General features: G+C 37.8%; 1 protein-coding gene across 1 annotated transcript in view; it reads right to left on the reverse strand.

Moving 5' to 3' along the window:
* The window catches only part of LOC102879857 (cytosolic beta-glucosidase), a 192506-nt gene that overhangs the window by 68599 nt on the left and 103922 nt on the right, over nucleotides 1-19985 (reverse strand). Inside the window, 1 exon segment of the mRNA XM_025051697.1 lies at nucleotides 2411-2638. Coding sequence (XP_024907465.1) covers nucleotides 2411-2638 — 228 coding nt within the window.

The following is a 19985-nucleotide window of genomic DNA, read 5'->3' on the forward strand; positions in this document are numbered from 1 at the left end:
GACAAAGGCAGAAAATCGCATCGCGTGTTTAATAAGTGGTGGGTCATGAGCCCAGGGTGTTGTGTGGGTCACACGCAGGAGACAATTTGAGCCTGTAATAAGTCAGAGGTGAGTTAAGACTAAGACAAATACAACCCAGAATGACATATGAAGGAGAATAGATAGTACATCGAGGCTTGGGGCGACTAAAAAAAAATTTATCTTGCTTTGTTTTCAGAAGGAGATGATGTAAGCCAAATGACTTGGGCCAAGCTCTAGGAAAATTGCTGTGATAGCAATTTTTATAAAAGATTAAAGGACAAAGAAAGAGAATGAAAGTAAGTAGACCCGTCAAGGGTATATTAAAAAGTCCTTGATGACAATGATAAACACCTAAACTAGGGCAGGGGCCGAGAAGATGGCCAAGAGGGGAGAAGTTAAAGAGATGTAAGTAGAATGAATCATATTTGGCAACCAATTAGGAAGCCAAGAAGAGATGATTCAAAGATTACACTTCGTTTTTAGATGATGCCAGAAAAAAGAAAGGGCACTGACGATGGATTAGGAAGGTAGGAAATTATAAGATAATCTTTGAACTGAACAAAAAATTAACTTATGTTCAAAGTTTAAAAAAAATAAATACTAGCCAATGATGTCAAGAAAGTGGACATTCAACCAACAGCAGTGAGTCACAGGAATAATATCTTAAGAATCAAGCAACGAGTCTGCTAATCTTGTATTATTCTAACCTGGAGGAGGCTATTCTAAGGCTTCAGGCTACATATGAGTCTATGAGTTGCGGTTCCATGTCACCATGTGGAGATTATCCCACCTGACATAAAATGAGCATCGCAAGTGCACAAGTCTATCTAGAAATTATTGCCACCGGTTTTCCCTACTGTGTATAGACCAGATCACTTCCTCAAAAAGAACCCTTTAGTATCGACAAAGGCTCTTCAGTGTGCTGAATGTGCTGAGGCAGACAGGCGCCTTCACTCAGGGTCCTGCAAGTACCTGCCTTGTACCTGCAAGACCCTGAGAGCAAACACCTCCTTCAATTTTGCACCTTAGGCACCTCTCTTGCTTCGCCTAGTCCCAACTCTAGGAGTAAAGCGAAATCATTTCCAGAACAAAGTAGTAATAAAGCTTATTTATTAAGAGGGAGAGGGGGAGAGGGGAGGTAGATAAGGGTAGGGGGGTCAAATACACGGCGACAGAAGGAAATTTAACTTTGGGTGGGGAACGCACAGTGCAATATATATACGATGTATGACTGACTTATACACTTGAAACCTGTATAATTTTATTAACCAATGTCACCCCAATAAATTTAATTTAAAAAAGAAGCCATTAGGTTGTAGTAGTCACAAAACTTTCCTGTAAAGAATCAGATAGTCAATATTTTAGGCTTTCCAGACTGTATGATCTCTGCCCCAACTACTCGATTCTGCCATCGCAGTGGAAAAGCAGACAAGGACACATGTAATGACTGGGCGTGACTGTGTTGTAATAAAGCTTTATTTACAAAAATAGGCGGCAGGCCAAATTTGGCCCTCAGGTCGCAGTTCGCCAACCCTGCTGTGAGGAAGGAGATAGCCAGAGCTCCTTTGGTTTAACTTCCAAATTCACCATTTACCAAACATCTGGATTTGGGTATGCACCTCTGTAAAATGTGATAAACCTTTTAGAAAACATAGGTAAAATGCCTCATAAACAAGTCTTTCAAACAGGGCAGTACTCTTTTTAATTATAAGGCATAATATAAATAATAGCTAACACATTGAATGATTTTATGACATAACAGCTACTCTATAAAGACTTTACAAAGATTATTTCATTTAATCTTCCAATAACTCTTTCAAGTGGGAAGTCTTATAGTATCCTTTTCTACTTGTGGGGGAACTGAGGCACCAAGAGATACCCAAGACATGCTCACACAGATAGTAAATGATGTAGTTGGCACTTAACCCCAAGCACATGGACTGCAGGTGTCTTGATGCTAACTTCTATGTAGTTGATTAGCTCCATTAACTCAGCTCCTATTGAAATGCTCAGAATCGTATCAAGTTCTCCAGGGCTTTTCATAACTCATCACAGGTAAAAACAACCGAAAATAATTTATACACAGCTTTTAGAAATTCACCTTCAGGTTAACACTCAAATAACATCTTATATAAATAAAATGTTTATTCTGACCCTCCTTCTGCCCATCGATTTGCTCCCCTCCTGACAAAATTCTTCTGTTAAGAGGAACCAGAGTCTTTTTGAGAAAACTAATGCAAACCCATTTCAAAAACTGTATCCCATAATCACTCTAAAAACTTGTAATTTCAAAGCTACAGTGCAGAATAGCATACTGGATTAATTGTGCCAGTCTGCAGCAATAACCTTGAATTAAAGCTGCAACCTTCTATTTTTAAGAAACACTTGCCTTTCTGGTTGATGAAACCTGTCGTCCCATCAGGTAACAGACGTGACCAGGAAAGAGAGAAGCGGTAATGAGTCAATCCAAGCTGTTTGATACATTTCAAATCTTCCTCCCACAGAGTGTAGCTGCCACAAGCTACATCACCAGTCTGGTTCTTGAAAACTCTCTCTCCTCCCTGATGGGTGAATGTGTCCCAGACACTAGGGCCTTTTCCATCTGCATCCCAGCCTCCTGAGAAAAAGAAGAAAATGAAACGGTAACACTCTTGACATCAAGAAGCATATGTGGAATGTAAATCCTTGTCGCCAAAAGAACATACCTCGTTAACACAATGTACCATATTTATAACTTTAAAATATGTCTTTAAAATAACATGCATGAGTGGATTATGTGTTTAGCTGTCCTTGACCCTTGATGCTGACTGGTAGCAAATGAAAATTATTGCCTAGTGCTGGCACATCATAGGATTTCCTGGTTCGTTATCTGACTGGTAAACAGAGGCAGGCCCCAGCTTATGAAGGCCTACTTGGAAACACTTCCTCGTGAACATTTCTCTTGGCCATGACTGACATGCCTTGCCCTGGATATACAGGACCTTGATGTGTGGAACCTTATTTTTGACCTTCTACCTTTGAACCCTATTCTCCTTTTATTTAACAATGGAGCCTGTGATGGTCCAATCGATGGGTGAGGTGCTAGTTCTCACCACTGCTGACACAATTTTGGTACCCTACATTCACTCATTCATACAATGTTATACTTGATGAGCACAGGGGACACCAGGACGAACTCTGCTTTGCTTCCTGTCCTTGGGGAACTTAGCTATAGGCTACTGCAAAACAGTTGACCTAAAGGCCTTTGAGAAAACCAGGGAGGGTCATTTATCCAGATGTAGCTAGAGTCAGGAGTCTCCTAGATAAACGACTCCTAGACTAAAACCTAAAGGAGAAATTGAATCATCAAGGTGAATTGCTTGGAGGTGGGAATGAGAGGGCAAGAGAGAAAAGAAGAGCTAGGATTTGACTAAGTCCCGCAGTAAGAGAGCGCCCATCACAGGAACAGAAAGGAATGACTTCGTTGGATGTGGGATATCTGCTCACATAGAAATTTTGTTTAAAGAGGTAGGTAGACTCCATTTTATGGTATAGAGGATTGATTTTTTAAAATCTCATGAGTCCCTAATTCCACTTCTAGGTGCATACCCTGGAGAAACACTCTTGTATTTTCATGAAGAAATAATATGAGATTATCGAGGCTGAGAAGACCATAAGAGCGAAATCCTGGAAAGGACTTACATCTTATCAACGGCAGAGGAGATCATTAATTTGAGGTGCATCCATAGAGAAGAAACACTAATCAACAGTTAAAATGAATGAATCCAAGCATAGATAACCTTCTGCTATGGTCTGAATGTTTGTGTCCCCCCAAATTTGTGTGTTGAAATCCTAATGCTCAATGTGATGATACTGGACGGTAGACCTTTGGGACACGCTTCAGTCATGAAAATAGAATCCTCATAAATGACATTAGTCCTCTTATAAAAGAGACCCCACCGAGCTCCTTAGCCCGTTTGGCCATGTGAGGACACAACAAGTCTGCCCTGTGAAGGAGAATGCCCACCCAGCCACGCTGGCAATCTGATCTCAAACTTCCAGCGGATTAAGATATCCTGAAAATTATAATGTTAAACAACAAAAGAAAAATCAAGATTTGAAAGAATGTATACAAGGATGAATAAGTGGAGTATAAAAGATTTTTAGGGCATAAAACTATTCTGTATAATACTGTAATGGTGGATACATGTCATTATACATTTGTCAAAACCATAAATGTGAACTTTAGTTAATAATGTATCAAAATTCTTTCATCGATTGAAATAAATGTCCCAGACGAATGCAAGATGTGAACAGCAGGGGAAACTGGGGGAATAGGTTATACACTAACTCTCTGTACTTTCTGTTCAACTTTTCTATAAACCTAAAATTGCTCTAAGATAATAGACTTTAAACTATTCATTAAAAAATATTTAATGTTTTTCATGTTTTGTATACTTAAAAATATGTAAAACAATCCATGTATTTTGTGAACATGTGAATATGAGGTAAACATATACCAACATGCCTAAGAATTACAAAACTAGGCTACTGGTGACATTTAATTTCCAGCGCTCACACTCAACCATTATGCCACTCAGGAAAAAACTAAATCAATCAAAAAGAGGGCAAGAGAATCAGAAAAAACAAAGATATAAATGGTAAGAAAAATTAGAGCATAAAGTAAGATGGTAGCACAAGGTATAAATGATACTTATAAAAACACACTTATAAAAATACAAGTCAATGAATGGACTAAATTCCCCAGATAAAAGAGAAAAAAATCAGACTAGATTTTTAAAAAATCCATTGATATGCTGTTTGCCAATTCACATAAGACAGAAGAATATAGAACAACTGAAAGCCACAATATGAAACGATATCCCTGCCCATGCTCCGAAAAAAAGCAAAAAATGTGAAGGAGAAAATGCATTACTGTGGGTCACTGCCTAACAATGTTTTAAATGTGTGAGAATCTAAGAATCTGGTTTCAAAATATGTGAAGCAAAAATCGACATAACTGAAAAGCAATGTCAACAACCCCACTTCATAATGAGAGATTTTAATTAATATGAGTTCTATCAAATATTAAGAAAAAACCTCATCCTACAGAAATAAATCCAGAAAATAAATACAGAATTTCTCAACTCTTTTTTATGTGGCTAGAATAACCTTGATACCAAAACCTCTCTCGGTAACTGAGAAAAGAAAGAATAAAGATGGCAGATATTAAGAAGTTTGATCTAATTGATATAAACGACATGGCACAATAATGAACACCATGATTGAAGAATATATTCCATTCTTTTTAAGGAGACACAAACATTATGAAAGTTGAGCACAAGTTGGTCCGTAAATAAAGTCTCCATAAATTTCAAAAGTTTGGAGAAATGCAGATGACCATCTCTAATAAATTATGTTAGAGTTCAATATATAAAGAACGTTAGAAATCCCAAAAGTTCATAAATCTGAAAAGGCACCTCTGAATAACTTAAAGGTTAAAAAAGATGCCATAGTAGTCACCAGAAAATATTAGAAATTAAATTAAAAAATAAATATTAAAACGCTGTGGCATCTAGTTTACGTGCTAGAGAGAAAGCTTTGATGCGTGTGTTAGAAACAGAGCAAGCCTCAGAGTTGATGAGCCAAGTAGCTCACTTGAAAGTTGTAAAGAAAAAGAGGAAGAGGAAGAAAATAGAAAGGAGAAAAGAAGGAGGAGGAGAAGGAGGAAGAGGAGGGGAGGGAGGAAGAAGAGGAAGAGAAAGAGAAGGAGATGAAAGAGAATATTATTTTAAAACTTCATGAAAACACATTTGAAAAGTTATATAGAAATGACAAGTTCTAGAAAATTAAAACATCAAAACTGGCTCCAGAAACGGTTAAAAAATAACTTGAAAGGTCTTTTAACTACTTAAAATTAATTCATAGTTAAAATGAATCACAAAGAAAATGCCATGCCACTTGGTTCTACAACTGAGTTCTAGTAAACATTTAAAACAAACAAACAAAAACAACCCAAAAAACTCTACTCACGCACAAGTTATTCCAGAAAAATAATAATAAAAAAAATTTCTCAACTCATTTTATGTGGCTGGAATGTCTTTGATTCCAAAACCAGAAAATGGCCCTACAAAAACAAATAAGGAAACAAACAAAATATATATGCCAATCTCACTCGTAAGCATAGATAAAAAGGTAAGTAGAGAAATAGAAGATTTAAAAAAACAAGAACTAAATTGAACTTTAAGAGATAAAAACTATATTGTGTGAAATGAGAAATACGTTTCAAAAAGACGATAAGGAAAAGAGGATAAGGAAAATCTTAAAAGCTGCCAGAAGAAAAAGACACAATGTCTAGAGGAACAAAGGTAAGAATACAGATGATTTGTTATCAAAAACAATGCAAGGAAACAGTGGAATGGCATCTTTCAAATAATGAAAGGGAAAAATAATCTGTCCAACTATAATTCTATACTCAGTAAAACTAGAAGTATGGATCTACACTAAGGGAAGGAGAGCACCAGAAGTGGTAACTACATGGATAAATACATAAGATTTTTTAAATTAATTTAATTTCTTTAATAAAAATTTGGTAACAGTATAGCAATGAAAGCAAAGGGGGGTAATGGAAGTATGTTGTTACTAAGCGTCTTCGATTATATAGAAGGACAACAATATAGTGTTTTTTAAAAAGCCTTTGACTACATATAAAGTGATATAATATCACTTGAGAGGTAGACTTTAACAAGGTAAAGATGTATACTATAAATCCTACAGAAAACACTAAACAGAACAAAGTTATATCTAATGATCCAGCAAAGAATATAACATGGAAAAATGAAAAATAAGCAATCTAAAAAAGACAGAAAAAGAGGGATTAGAGAATAAAAGAAAAATGGTAGAAATAGAAAACAAATAGCGAGACGGCAGATTTAAACCTAACCATATCAATGATATTAAATGTGAGTCTGAACAACCCTACTGAAGATTATCAGATTGCATAAAAATACCAAAATGTTATATACTCCTATTCAAGTGGGTTTAAACCATAAAGACCAAAAAAAGGTCGAAAATGACAGTTTGAAAATAATGTGCCACTCATGCTAACACTAATCAGAGAAACTGGAGTAGCTGTGTTAATATCAGTGTAGACTTCAGAGCAAGAATATTACCAGGTACAAGAAAAGTCATTTCATAACATCAAAGGGATTGACTTATCAAGAGAATTTACGATCCTAAATGTTTATGTACCTAGTAACAGATTCAAAATACGTGAAGCAAAAACTGATAGAAACTGCAAAAAACAGTCAAATTCACAATTATATTTGGATATTTTAATTCAAAAGACCAGCAAGAGTATAGAAAAATGGACAAAAAATGTGAATAGTTCCCTCACAGAAGGAGAAACACATGGCTAGCAAACATTTTTTAAAATGTAAGGGATCATTAAAAATCTGGGAAATGCAAATGAAAACCACAATGGTATATACACCCACACGGTTGGCATAAATTTAAAAGTTGGGCAATATCAAACATTAGAGAGATTGTTGCACAAAAGGAATGTTTATATACTCCTGGTAGGAGAGCGATATGGGAATAGCTAGTAAAGCTGAAGAAGCACGTATAACAAAACCCAGCAATTGACATACCACCATATACCCTGTCTACAAATGTAGACCAGGAGACATGCATAGTAATGACTGCAAGAACAACAACAAAACCCACATTGGAAACTGCCCAAATTTCTTATGTCAGAACAATGAATCAATGAAAGAACAAATGAACTATAGAATAGTCATATAATGAAAGACTATACAGGATCGAGAATGAATGAACTACATCTATACAGAACTAGGTGAAAAAATCTCCCAAATGCAATATAGAGAAGGAATAAGCAAGCAGCAAAAAAATGCACAGGATATATTTCTATTTATAGAATGTCTAAAATATTATATGAGTTTTAGCTGCCTCTCAGTCCAATACCAACAACTTCGTTCTTTCATTCAACCACCTTGTTCTTTCCCTCACAATAACCCTTAGAAGATGTACTGCTATTATTAGTAACAAGAACAAAAGAAAACTAAAACTCATAAAGATTGAGTAATTTTCCCAAGGTCACATATCACATAGCTAGCCTATCACTATAAATATCAAAATATGATATACTAATCCTAGCCTTAGGGACACCAACAGATTAAACTGCATTAAATCTATTATTTACAATTTCAGGTGAGTCTTGGACTAAATGAAATCTTTCTTTGTGAATTAATGTTTCATTCTACATTTATACATTTCACAAATAATTATTGCATATCCACTTTCCTTTGAGCATCTCACAATCTAGTTGATATCAGACAAATAAATTCTTAGACCATATTAAGATAAGAGTTGTACTAAGATCACGTAAAAATTCTATGGGAGAATCGAGAAGAATGCATTCAGAGTTACTTCTATCATTGGGCGTCAGATAGGCTGGCCCAAGAGAAAACATGTTAAGGCAAGTGTCGAAAGACGAGTAAGCATTGTCACAGTGGACCGGATAAGGGGAAAAGCAAATCCGGAACTCAGTGGCAATGCTAAGGGTGAGGTGCAGAAAGAAGTCGAGAGGGGCACCAAGTCCAGTTGGCAGGTTACTGCAGTATTTTTGGCAAGAAATGATAAGCTCCTGTATATTTTTCTTTAGTGATTGGAAGAAAATAAAATTGTCTCTGAAATTCTCACATATTAGGACTCAGAAAGGATTCTCACAAGAATGTAAAATGCTGATCTTACCTACAAACCTAAATATCAAAGCCTTCCAAGGCTGCAAAGTACTGTGGAAAGAGCGCAGGCTCCAGAGAAGGGCATAGGAGAGTTTAAGTGCTGTCTCTACCCTTTACATGAGCCCCCTACATAAAGGAGGAGGATAATATCTACGTCATGGGGTTCTAGAAAAATCACTGAGCCAGAGCAAAAGTGCCTAGCGGAGTACATGGCAGAGGGTATGTGTTCAATAAATGCTTTTTTCTCTCCTTCTAGACTCAATGCAATGAACATTGACCAGAGATTTACACAAAAAGTGACTGCTGCTTTTTTTTTTTTCCTTCTCTCTGTGGCCTCCTTTTGATACCTACCAGACTGCATATACAGGAAATACTCTAACTCAAAATATTTGCAAACTTGCCTATGATTAAGAATCAAGTATCCAGGCTTGAATGACAGGGTCTGTGGGCCCCTCGGACTCTGTCACGTCACTTTCATTTTTGCCACCATGATATCCTTTGAGAGGACAAAGACCTATATAGATCTCATACCTCTGCATAAAGTAAATCATGTCAACTAAAAAATATACAAGTGTGAGTGTGGGTATGTGTGTGTATATTCTTGCTTCAAAACTCAAATGACATTTTACCACATTAGCTCTTTTTAGTAGCATTTTCTGACTCCCCACCACAATCACACCTTCCTTGGTGCACCCATTATACAAATGACAGTGTTAGAGTCACCTTTAAAAATAACTTTTGCCTCCTTTACACTTTGAGCTCTGTCAAGACAGCGTCCAGTTTTCACTCACTTATCTGTGTCTTTCCATTAGCAAGAATGGTATATGGAAATATATGCTGGCTGAAATCCCTTTTGTATGGTGCGCTTAACATAAAATAGGAATAATGATGTTCACTACTTATTGTTTCACAGAGATATGCAGAAGTTATCTTCATGCTTGGAAGTTACTGCAAATTCTGTATTTGAAAGATGAAATATAGCTTAAATGTTAAGTAACTTGCCATTTGTAATTTATGACCTGGTATGCTTTTAGATGCAAATATTTGTGTATTTTTACAGCAGACACTCATTAAATATATTAGACATAACTATGCGAAACTTTGAGGTCGTGAGCAAAAATACCTCGATCTAGAAGCAGACCTGTGACCACAAGTCATCCAGAAGAGAAAAGGGCCCCAAAAGTGACAAGAAAAACCGCCATACTACATGGAAACACATTTCACTATCATGTCACTGGGGGGTGGGGTAGGGGGAGGGGTTGGAGGGTCCAGAAGGAATGTCTTCAAGAAAAAAATACTGATAAAGCATCTGATACGTTTGAACATGTCAAGAAGCCATTTACATTTCTAACAGACAGCGTGGGGATGAATTAGTAAAGAATCACAGACTAGGAAGCCAACAACAATAGACAATTACTAAGTCTCAGGCAAAACAAAAACTGTACAAGGGAAAAAAAAGGACGTTAGGTGGCTCAGTTGTACACAATATTTACATAAAACAGTGATGTTAAAACTGAATGATGATTTAGACAAAATTTGTTAAATAATCAAATTGGAAAAGTAGAGAAAATTTGCTTTGTATAATGCTGTACGCAGCCTTTTAAAAAATCTCATCTTACATAATAAGAAGTCGACGTGATATTTTCAACTAGAACATCAAATACCGTATATGCATGCTACTGAGGAACACAGAAGTAAATACCAGAAAAAGATAGTGAAAGGACTCAAAAGTGTTGGCTGTGGGGGAAAAAAGTAGTAAAGAAGAGTGACATAAAAAACCTTCGTTGTTGGGTGTTATAACTCTCACAGTACTATTTGAGTTTTGAAACTATGTGCATATGTTACTAAGATACGATTTAAAACAAAATTAGAAAAATGAAACCACAAAAGAAGAGAAACTGTAGACCTACATCCCAAACTAATAAGCACTGGTTCAAGGTCAGGAGTAGTACGACACCCGAAGGAGGATGTGGAAATGGGTAAGCGTGCTTTCGGTTGACCCAGTGACTAGGGCGCTACTGATATTTAGTGGCAGGGCCAACAGTGAGGTCCCGCCATGTGCAGAGCAGCTACACGCAACCAAGAAATGGCCAGATCAAATGGCAACAACACCTCCACTGGGAAACACTGCACTAGACGGGAAAAAGAGTAATGAAAAATATAATGGGAGGGGGGATAGGAGGGGGAGAGCGAAAGGAAACTATTACATTAAGTATATAAAATAACGATGTGACAGAATATACTTAAAACATTGATAATCGTAAAAATCATGAATCCATTAAATAGTCTCGTTTGAATAAAAGTAAAGTTTGAGGGAAAATATTTATCATGTAAATACTGATAAAAATAAAGTAGATTTAGCAATATTAATATTGTATAAAAATGAATACAAAAAGCTTTAAATGGAACAAAGTAATATTCACACATTGATGAAAGTTACAGCTCACCAAACCTATGCTGTAATCATGAACTTCTGTGCATCTAACAATAGAGTTTTGAAATACATGAGAAAAAAACCTTCCATGAACACAGGACATACTGAAAACTCCACTAACACAGAATTTGATTAATATAGTTTATAAGCTTGTTCTCTCATGGACAGAGGTCTATACAGGACTTCATACATACAGGTATAAATGTAGGCATGTGTATATACACATATGATACACGCACGTGTCAAGAGAGGCAGAGGTTGTTACTCAACAACAGAAAATTATTTTCCAGTACCCCCGAAGTATCCCCAAATATCGGAATTCATGCAGGCTACGTTATCAGACAATTAAGCAAAAAAAAGAATAAACGAAAGAGGAAAGAAAAGAAGGAGAGAAGGAAGGAAGAAGGAAGGGAGGAAGGGAAGGAAGTAGGGAGATTAACAACATAATAAGTCAAGTGATCCGCTTGGATTTTTTTAATTCTGACTAAATCTTGAAGTAAACAGAAAACAAAAGCAAAAAATTTTTTTAAGTGTTATTAAAGTTATCTTAAGAAAGGGCAAAAACCTGAAAACAAACATCTTTAATGCAGCTAAATGCTTTAAAGCAAACTTTTCCTCAACAGCTGGAAGCTGAGGTCAAGGGCTGGAGAGAGGAAGGGACAAGCCAGAGGAGACAGCTTCACGTGCCTCTAGAATACCAGGATTCTTTCTCTCCAGCAATGGGGGGTCTCTGAAGAAGCCACAAACATGTCCATGAGAAAAAGAACCACCTCTAACATCTGCCAAAGTCAAGAGTGAAACCACCTTAAGAACTTTCCTTTTTATTACCTCACCTTCAACCAGGTCAACCAGGTTGACCAGGTCAGAAGCCTTGGTAAATAAGCAGAAATAAGAGAAGCAAGGAAAGAAAAAAGATGACCACATGCTCTCCTCCAACAGAGGAGAAAGAGACTTAACCATAAGTCAGATTTGAAGATTTAACTATTTTAAATACCAACACGAGACTGTGTTTTGCAACTGAAAGTGGCCATATGTATCGGCCAGGGTCGCAGCAGGAAACAGATGGCATTCAAACTGGGTAACTGAGGGGAGTTTCCTAACAGGACTGTGTACAATAGTGTGAGTCGGATTTGGGCAAAGCAGTAAGGGGTGGTGGAGTACTTCGGAGCTTGCACAGCGGGAAGTCATTAGCACCCATGAAGGGGCCAGGAGCAGAGTGGGTTTCTAAAACCCGAAGAGAGTGGTGGCTTGCTGCGAGCTGCCTGGCAGGAGAGGAGATCTTCACAGCCCACACACTGCAGCCCAGCAGAGAGGGAACCAGAGGAACAGATACTTTGGCTTCTGTCTCTTCTCACGCACCTCTGCCGTCTCCTGCTAATGCTTCCCGTTGATCACGTCTAAACAGAGGCCAAAGGCCAATGCCATCCACATAGGTTGAGCTCCCAGGGCCAAGAGCAGGGAAAGGTGGAGAGTGGATCCAGATGAGCGAATAGAACACAGTAAGACTCAAGGCCACCAGACAAACAGAGTCCCCCAAAGGGAAGGGAAGAGCTGACCCCACTAAAGGACAGCGGCAAATAAAATCAAAGTGTCTCGAGGGCCGTACTTGTGGACTGTACTGATACAATATATAACAGAATGTGATTCTAACTTAACTACTGACTCAGTAATTCAGAGAGGTGGTCAATTCTTTTAGGAATAAAGAGTGAGAGGAAATATTTCAATCTGGTTCTTGGACTCGATCTCCTGGACGCCAACCTTGCGCATGTCATGTCGTTTGTTTTCTGAGGACCATAATGTCTTTAGCTACAAAGACTTCTCAGAGTCCCTCTTCATGGACTTCAGTCATGTTTAACACATGCGGCTTTTTGTCTTAACTGCTTTTGCCTCTGCTATTCTGTTGCAATTATTCTTTTAACTTTCAATTAAGTCTCTTCGCACGCAGCCATTAATGCATGGAATCGCTCTACCTAGTGAAAGACACTTTTGTCTGGCTTTGAAGGAGAACCTCTCCTCTCTTTTCATCCATCTGAGCACTGCATGAATCTAAGGTAGCTTCGGCTTCTGATTGCCCCTATGCTAATCTGAGCCCCGTTTAAAAGGATGGAACAATATACTGGAAAAAGTATCATGATAGCAATAATAGCTATCATTGATGAAGCCCTTAAAATGGGGTAGGCACTTTGCCAAGCACTTCGCATGAGTAGAGAAGGAAAAAAGTTTTCCTTGACCTTCTTAGGGTACCTAGCTAGGTCTGAAAAATTAAAACTGACAAAGACAGATTAACAAGAGAAAAGCATGCAAATGTATTTAACAGAAGTTTTACATGAGCTGGGAGCTTTCATAAGGAAATGAAGACCCAGAGAAATAGTCAGACGTGTGTATTTTATGCTAGGTTTCATGAAGAATGAACAGTCCTGGAGGAATACGATAGGTTAAGGAGCATGGGGTAAGTGTAGTAAATTGGGGGAAACTTAGCAAAGCTTGTTTGTCCAGATTCTCCAGTGTCTCTCTGTTTTCAAAGCTAAGGATATTCCTTTCCTCCAGGTATAGAGAAGGTGTCTCTCACCTTCTCTATGAGGGTTTTATGACCTGTTTCAGGGAAGAAGGGGGCGGTGAAGGTCAACGTGACCTTCCTGTTTCTGCCTTTATCTCAAACTCCTTCGGCTTCTAAGATGCCATATTTTGAGGTAGCATGTGCTAAACCACATCACATGTTTTATTCATGCTGCCATCAACCCCTTTTAAACTTGAGAAACCTGAGGTTTCCTTGAGTTTAAGGATTTGGAAAAGATTACAGAGCTAGTAACTGATGAAGCTAAAACTGAAAGCCGTTGTAACTGAAAAAGATTGTGCCCTCGACTACATTCTATGGCCTTTTCTAGATATTAATTTATCTCTATGTCTTACTATCTGTGACCTTCAGGAACTCATTCAACCTCTTCATGCCTCAGTTTCCCCATCTGCAAAATAAGAATGATAGTAACACTTGGGTTGTCTTACTTGGCAGTTGTTTAAAAAAAATGTTGGATGCATTATTGGAATTGATGCATTTAAAACTGAGTCACTAGGAGGTAGTGGATAATGTTAAATAGTTTTTTACCTACTACTCTAGGCTATACTGTCTTCCCTAAGAAGAGATCTGAGAAACTAGTCCTTTCAGGAGCCTACCTTGTCTTCCCCAACTCCTTGAGAACTATAGTCTTGGTGCTGATTTCTGTCCTGGCCACCGGCACTGGCTCTCCAGGCCAGTGACCACCCAGATCTGTCGGATGGGCCCAGTAAGTCCTGCCCACACAGCTCTGCAGTCTCTCTAATGCCTGCACTCTGCAGTCACTTTGACCTCTCAGCACCTTGAGAAGGGCATTTATCCTGGTCCAAAGCTTTGGGGCAGGAGGAAATGGTTGCTGGACAAAATGCACTGTAAAAGCTGTTCCCTAAAGGCAAGTATTTTTCTCAGTGGCCTTTTATGCTTGTTTCCCTTTAAAATAATAATAATAAAATTCTCTTATTACATAACTATGGGACAAGAGATCAAACATCAGTGCTTAAAATGCAAAAGGTGCCCTGCATTCAAACTGCTGTTGCCCAGAAAAAAACACCCTTAGTAACATATAAATCCTTTAACTCTTTCCTTCCTGTGCTACATGAAAATTACAAAGAGCATGCTATTAACCAGTTACTTCCTAGTGACACCATGAGGGACATAAAATACCCCAAGAAAACTTTACTCCTGAGAATGTGCCTGGCCTGATTCCAAAAGCAAATCAACCCCCAAATTTTATAAATCCTAATTTGATTTTCATTATTTTCTTATTAACCACAAACCATAGATTTTCACTAAGCAGAAAAATGGGCTCCCTAAATCTGTTCTATGAATTGGGCAGGAGAAATCAATTCTGCTTGTCAGTTAAATTCAAATGTCTTACCTTAATTAATTTCATTTTGATATATGTTTTCTAGAATAGCTATGTAAACCTGGCATTCATGAAAATGGGCTAATGGCATCCTGTTTTGACTAAAGAAAATCACAGGCATCAGAGTCAGCTGGATCTTCCTTCTGTCAATCATACCAACCCGTATTTAGGCATCTCACATGCTGCAGGAACTGAGGCATGACTCTAGGGTTTCAGGCCTTGTTCCCATTTCCCAGGAAAAGCAAGAAGACCGGGGGGCTGGTAGACCTGGACAGCTCGACCCAAAGAGAGGTGGGTCATATCCACGTATTCAAACCTAAAGAGTTTTGAGCCTGCTAACTAATGGGGCGAGAATTCCTGACAACCTGCCTAAGCAGAGATGTTGGGTTTTATTTTCCTATCATTAAAAAAAAAATCAAGAACTCCCACACACTAATTTTCCAAGGACAACTTCACTTCTTTGAGTCTGTGTCCTCATCTGTAAAAAAAGGAATAATTATACAGGAAGGGCATAGAATGTCTGGCATGGTGGCAAATAGTAGTTGCTTTTTTTAAAAAAAAAAAAAAGTAGCTATAATTGTTATTGGTATTATTCCCGTCATTCTCATGATATGACATGATATGATAGCAAGCTTTTTCTATATGTAATTTTTGTTTTCAAATATCTCATTAGACTGGCTAAGGTATATTTAGATCTGTGCACTATATCCAAATGCATTTACTGACAGGCTATGTCATAAGGCAACTCTGCTACAGTTTTTGTCTTTTAGAATAAATGCTGTTCAGAATCGATGTATCACTGAAATCAAAGGCCCAATGAGGTATCACTGAGTCATAGTCTGATGCCTGAGGAGCACAGAACCATTCATCCCCCACGGGAGGGTCTACACTTGGTACCGATGGTCTAACCAACCTGCATGTGATCTAAGTTTTGTTATACTTGAAATGGTTAATTAGCAGAGGTAGGGGAATCTGAAATGTCACAGCAAGTTCCTCTTGGCCCACTGTCACGTTTCATGAATTCTCGTGCTGAACCCATTTGGATTAAGCAGTGACCTAATCCAAACAAATTGCTTCTGTGCCTCTTATCTTCTGTCACCTATTTATGTCCCAATATATCTGTTTTGTGTGGCTCAGTAAGATCCATTAAGTCCTTGGACAGGGTTTACAGCTAATTTTTTTTTATTATGATTTCTTCAAGGCTCAGATTTCTCACAATAAAGTAATAGAAAAGTACTGTGCAGGCAGTGAGTAAAATACTTTTTCTAAAAGGGGGAGAGTGGGGAAAGTATACAAGACACACAATTTCCATCTGGGAATTCTTAGAGCAACCCTGTGGATAAGAGACAATAATTTCTTGTAGGTTTAGGTAAAGATATAATTTACATTTATTTGCAGACACCGAACTCTAAGAAGACATTACTTGCTGTCAATGTTTCTGGCTTTAAAAATATTTATAAGATTTAAATAGTTACCTGGAGGCAGACATTTCATTTCAATGTCATAGGTCAGGCACATTGGCTAACACCCCAGATAATATCGATGTACCTTCGAAATGTAAAATAATGTTTATACCATTTATTTATTCATTCACATATAGAGCACCATCCTGAAGTATCTGGGACACTGAACAAGGTTTACATAAATATGACTTCTTTTTTTTTTTTTCCTCTGGGCCATTTGGCTCACTCTGATAGACCATAAATATTCAGTAATACTTTACAATGACAAAGCATCTTTTATGCAAACATCTCGAAGCACATTATTCACCAATATTACAATCTCCTTTTTAACCTACTGGTAAAGTCACTGAAACTAATTGACTTTCTTCAAGGTCCCACCACACATTGTTTATTTTGCGGATTAGAGCCCAGGTGTCCTGATCCCATCTATAACTAAAGGGAGAAACAAACAAACAAACACATTTTTTAGGTGCTTAAGCTGATAGCCTACACTAAATATTTCTAAATTGAATCTATTAAGCAAAACATCCTCCTTAAAGATGTTAAATGTTGTGATGCATCCAATTGAATTTTATAACTTTTGTTCCAATTTGCCCGAGGCCAGTTACCATTTTCAGAGCCCCAAAGAATGACCTATTTTAATTGAATCCTACTACAAACACTTAAACTTTTACTCTTTAATCAAATCAAGTTTCTAAATAGAAATTAAAGTCAGAGCAGAAAAACAAAATTTCATGTAAAGGTCCAGTTGAAGTAACAGCACAGCTGTACCAAAAATACTTAAGTGAAATGAAAAGCTGGGAATTACTGTGAGATCTGGGCAAGTCTCAAATAGTTCAGTTTATCCAAGCGAAAGAATATATTTCGAATTCTTTACTTAACCTCTTCTCCCAAATGTTAAAGGCATGTAGATTAAATATAAAAAGTTAATAAATAATTTTTATCATTTTTTTAATCACAACTGTTACGGCCATAAGAACACACACTTCGCAACCTCAGGGATCATAACTGACTGACAAATCCCAACTCTCAAGCCCTGAAATCCATCCCATGTACTGGGGTGTGCACTGAGGCCACACCTCCCCAGGCTGATCCCAGTCAATGCTGAGTGTGGCAAAGCAACAGATGACAAACCTGTACTTAGAAGCCGTGGGACACTTCCGACAGGTAACTTTGGATCAAGGATTCCCCAAAGATCTTGTGAACTTCCCTTTAAACTGTACTGCAGTCTAAACGCTTCACTCAAACTTTCTTCCTTTCCTCTCTCCTTCATTCATTACATCTGCTTCCCAGCCTCTCCTGGCTCCCATTCCCGTTTCTCTCATGGGTTTTTCCTCTAATAAACTTTCATGGTCAATACCATCCTGGCATCTGCTTCCTAGAGGACCCAGGCTAACACACCACCTGACAGTGATGATGGTGACGATAGTGATGATGATGATGGTAGCGGTCCTAATGCTAGTGAGGATAATCATGATAAGGACTGATATTTACCGAGTTCTTTTAGAAAATGCTAGACCCTATGCTAAGGGATGATCTAAATTACTCCGATAACCTCCCAATGACCTCCAAAAGGCAAATACTACTCACCGGAAGGAAGGAAGTTGTAAAGAGGTTAACTAACAAAACCAAGACCAATTGCTTGTGAAAGTCAAATTGGAATTCCTGTTTTTCCTAAGCCAGCAAAACGTAGAAACACTGATGTTGGTATAACTACTATATTATATTTCTACTCCGCATTAATATTTTGCAGTATGACCTGCCAGTCCTTCCCCGGATAGTTATTACATAATTATAATTACACTTACTAAGTAAAAAAATTAAATCGTTACTTGAAAATTTTGATTCCCCTAAAATTTGCAATTATCTACTTCACTTTATTTATGTAGGCCTGGTCTAATCACTCAAACACTGTTAGCTTACTCATATATCTTCCATATTTGTATCACATATAAGAAGAGCCACCATATCAACTCTGTTTAGTTGGAGGAATTTTTCTAAGCCAGTAAAACAAACAAAGGTCAAGCAAATAAGCCATAACCAAGTAAACTTAAGGACCAATAAGAGACTATTAAAACATGCCAAATAATAATATCCAGTCTCCGATTTTAGAATTTATTGACATTATTAAATAGACCACTTAATAACGACCTAGTGGTTTTTCTTTTTTCCTAAACGAAACAATTGGTAGAATGACATGCACTTAAAAAGATTTATATCCCATGAGCATCTTTTAAAGAAAGAACACCAGTCTGGACCTTGTAGCAGCTTGCTAATTCAAGAACAGATCTTTCTGATGACAGCATATGCCATTTAGAATAATTTCAGGTTCCTCTGATGTATAAAACAAATTGACTTTTCTGAAGGTCCCCCAGGAATCACTGGGTCAGTCTTGGCAGATTTCTGCTGATGTCTCAAAACAACTCTCTAAAGAGAGTTTTCTGGACTTCTCATGTTAAAGACTGATTGTAGTAGCGACCAACAGTTTCTACTGTCTGCCAACTTCCAGTATAAAGGGATGTTCCATGAGCAACCCACCAAGAGAGCCTTCTTAAACAAATATGCACATTAATAAGAAGAGCATGCATGCTTTGCAAATATAACTTTAAGTTACCAAGACATCACCTCCCAAACAAGTTGTCCCTCCCAAAGTCCCCTCACATGGAAAAGAAAGCTATACTGTCCTTCGCTCCGACTCTTCAGCGTAGACCATCACTAAACTTCCAGTTCTACTGGAATTTGGATGCAATCTGAGCAATAATTGAGATGCAACGTATACAACTGCCTCCACTTTGTGGAAGTTGGAAAGACCCACTTTCTAACTTTCTCCAACCCAGTGCAAACTTTTAACTCTGACTTTTAGATGGACACAAAACCAAATCCCTAAACGTTGTCTTAGCTTCTAAAAATCAACCGCTTCTGCAGCTCCTTCCCTGACTATCACTACCCAGAATGCCCACCCCTCCCTTGGAACTACGGATTTTCTACACCATTCATTTTGGCTGTGGGCTCCACATTGCCTTTTGTTGCTTTGTTTTTATGAGCCTTATCACATCATGCCCCTCCTCTGTCACTAATGAGCTGTGCAACATTGAACCTGTCACTCCATCTTTCTGGCCTCTATAAAATAAGGCATGTACATTGATGTTGTAAAAACCGTCTTCCCTGGAGAGGAATCAAGAACTGCCATGCGGGAAAAAGCAATAAAGAAGGAAATGCTGGGCAGATGGGCACAAGCTCTCCCATCCTCCCCTTCAACCAGAGAAGCTCTATCTGTATCTGTTTTATTAGAGTTCCGAGTTAGATTTTCCTTGGAAACTTAGTTCTACTGCATTAAAAAATGTTTTAAAACTGCTGGACTGGAAGGTTTCGAAAGCTCTTGCCAGTCATTCTAATATTCTGAAAGAGT

Source organism: Pteropus alecto, unplaced genomic scaffold, assembly GCF_000325575.1.
Source record: "Pteropus alecto unplaced genomic scaffold, ASM32557v1 scaffold5, whole genome shotgun sequence".
Taxonomy (NCBI): domain Eukaryota; kingdom Metazoa; phylum Chordata; class Mammalia; order Chiroptera; family Pteropodidae; genus Pteropus; species Pteropus alecto.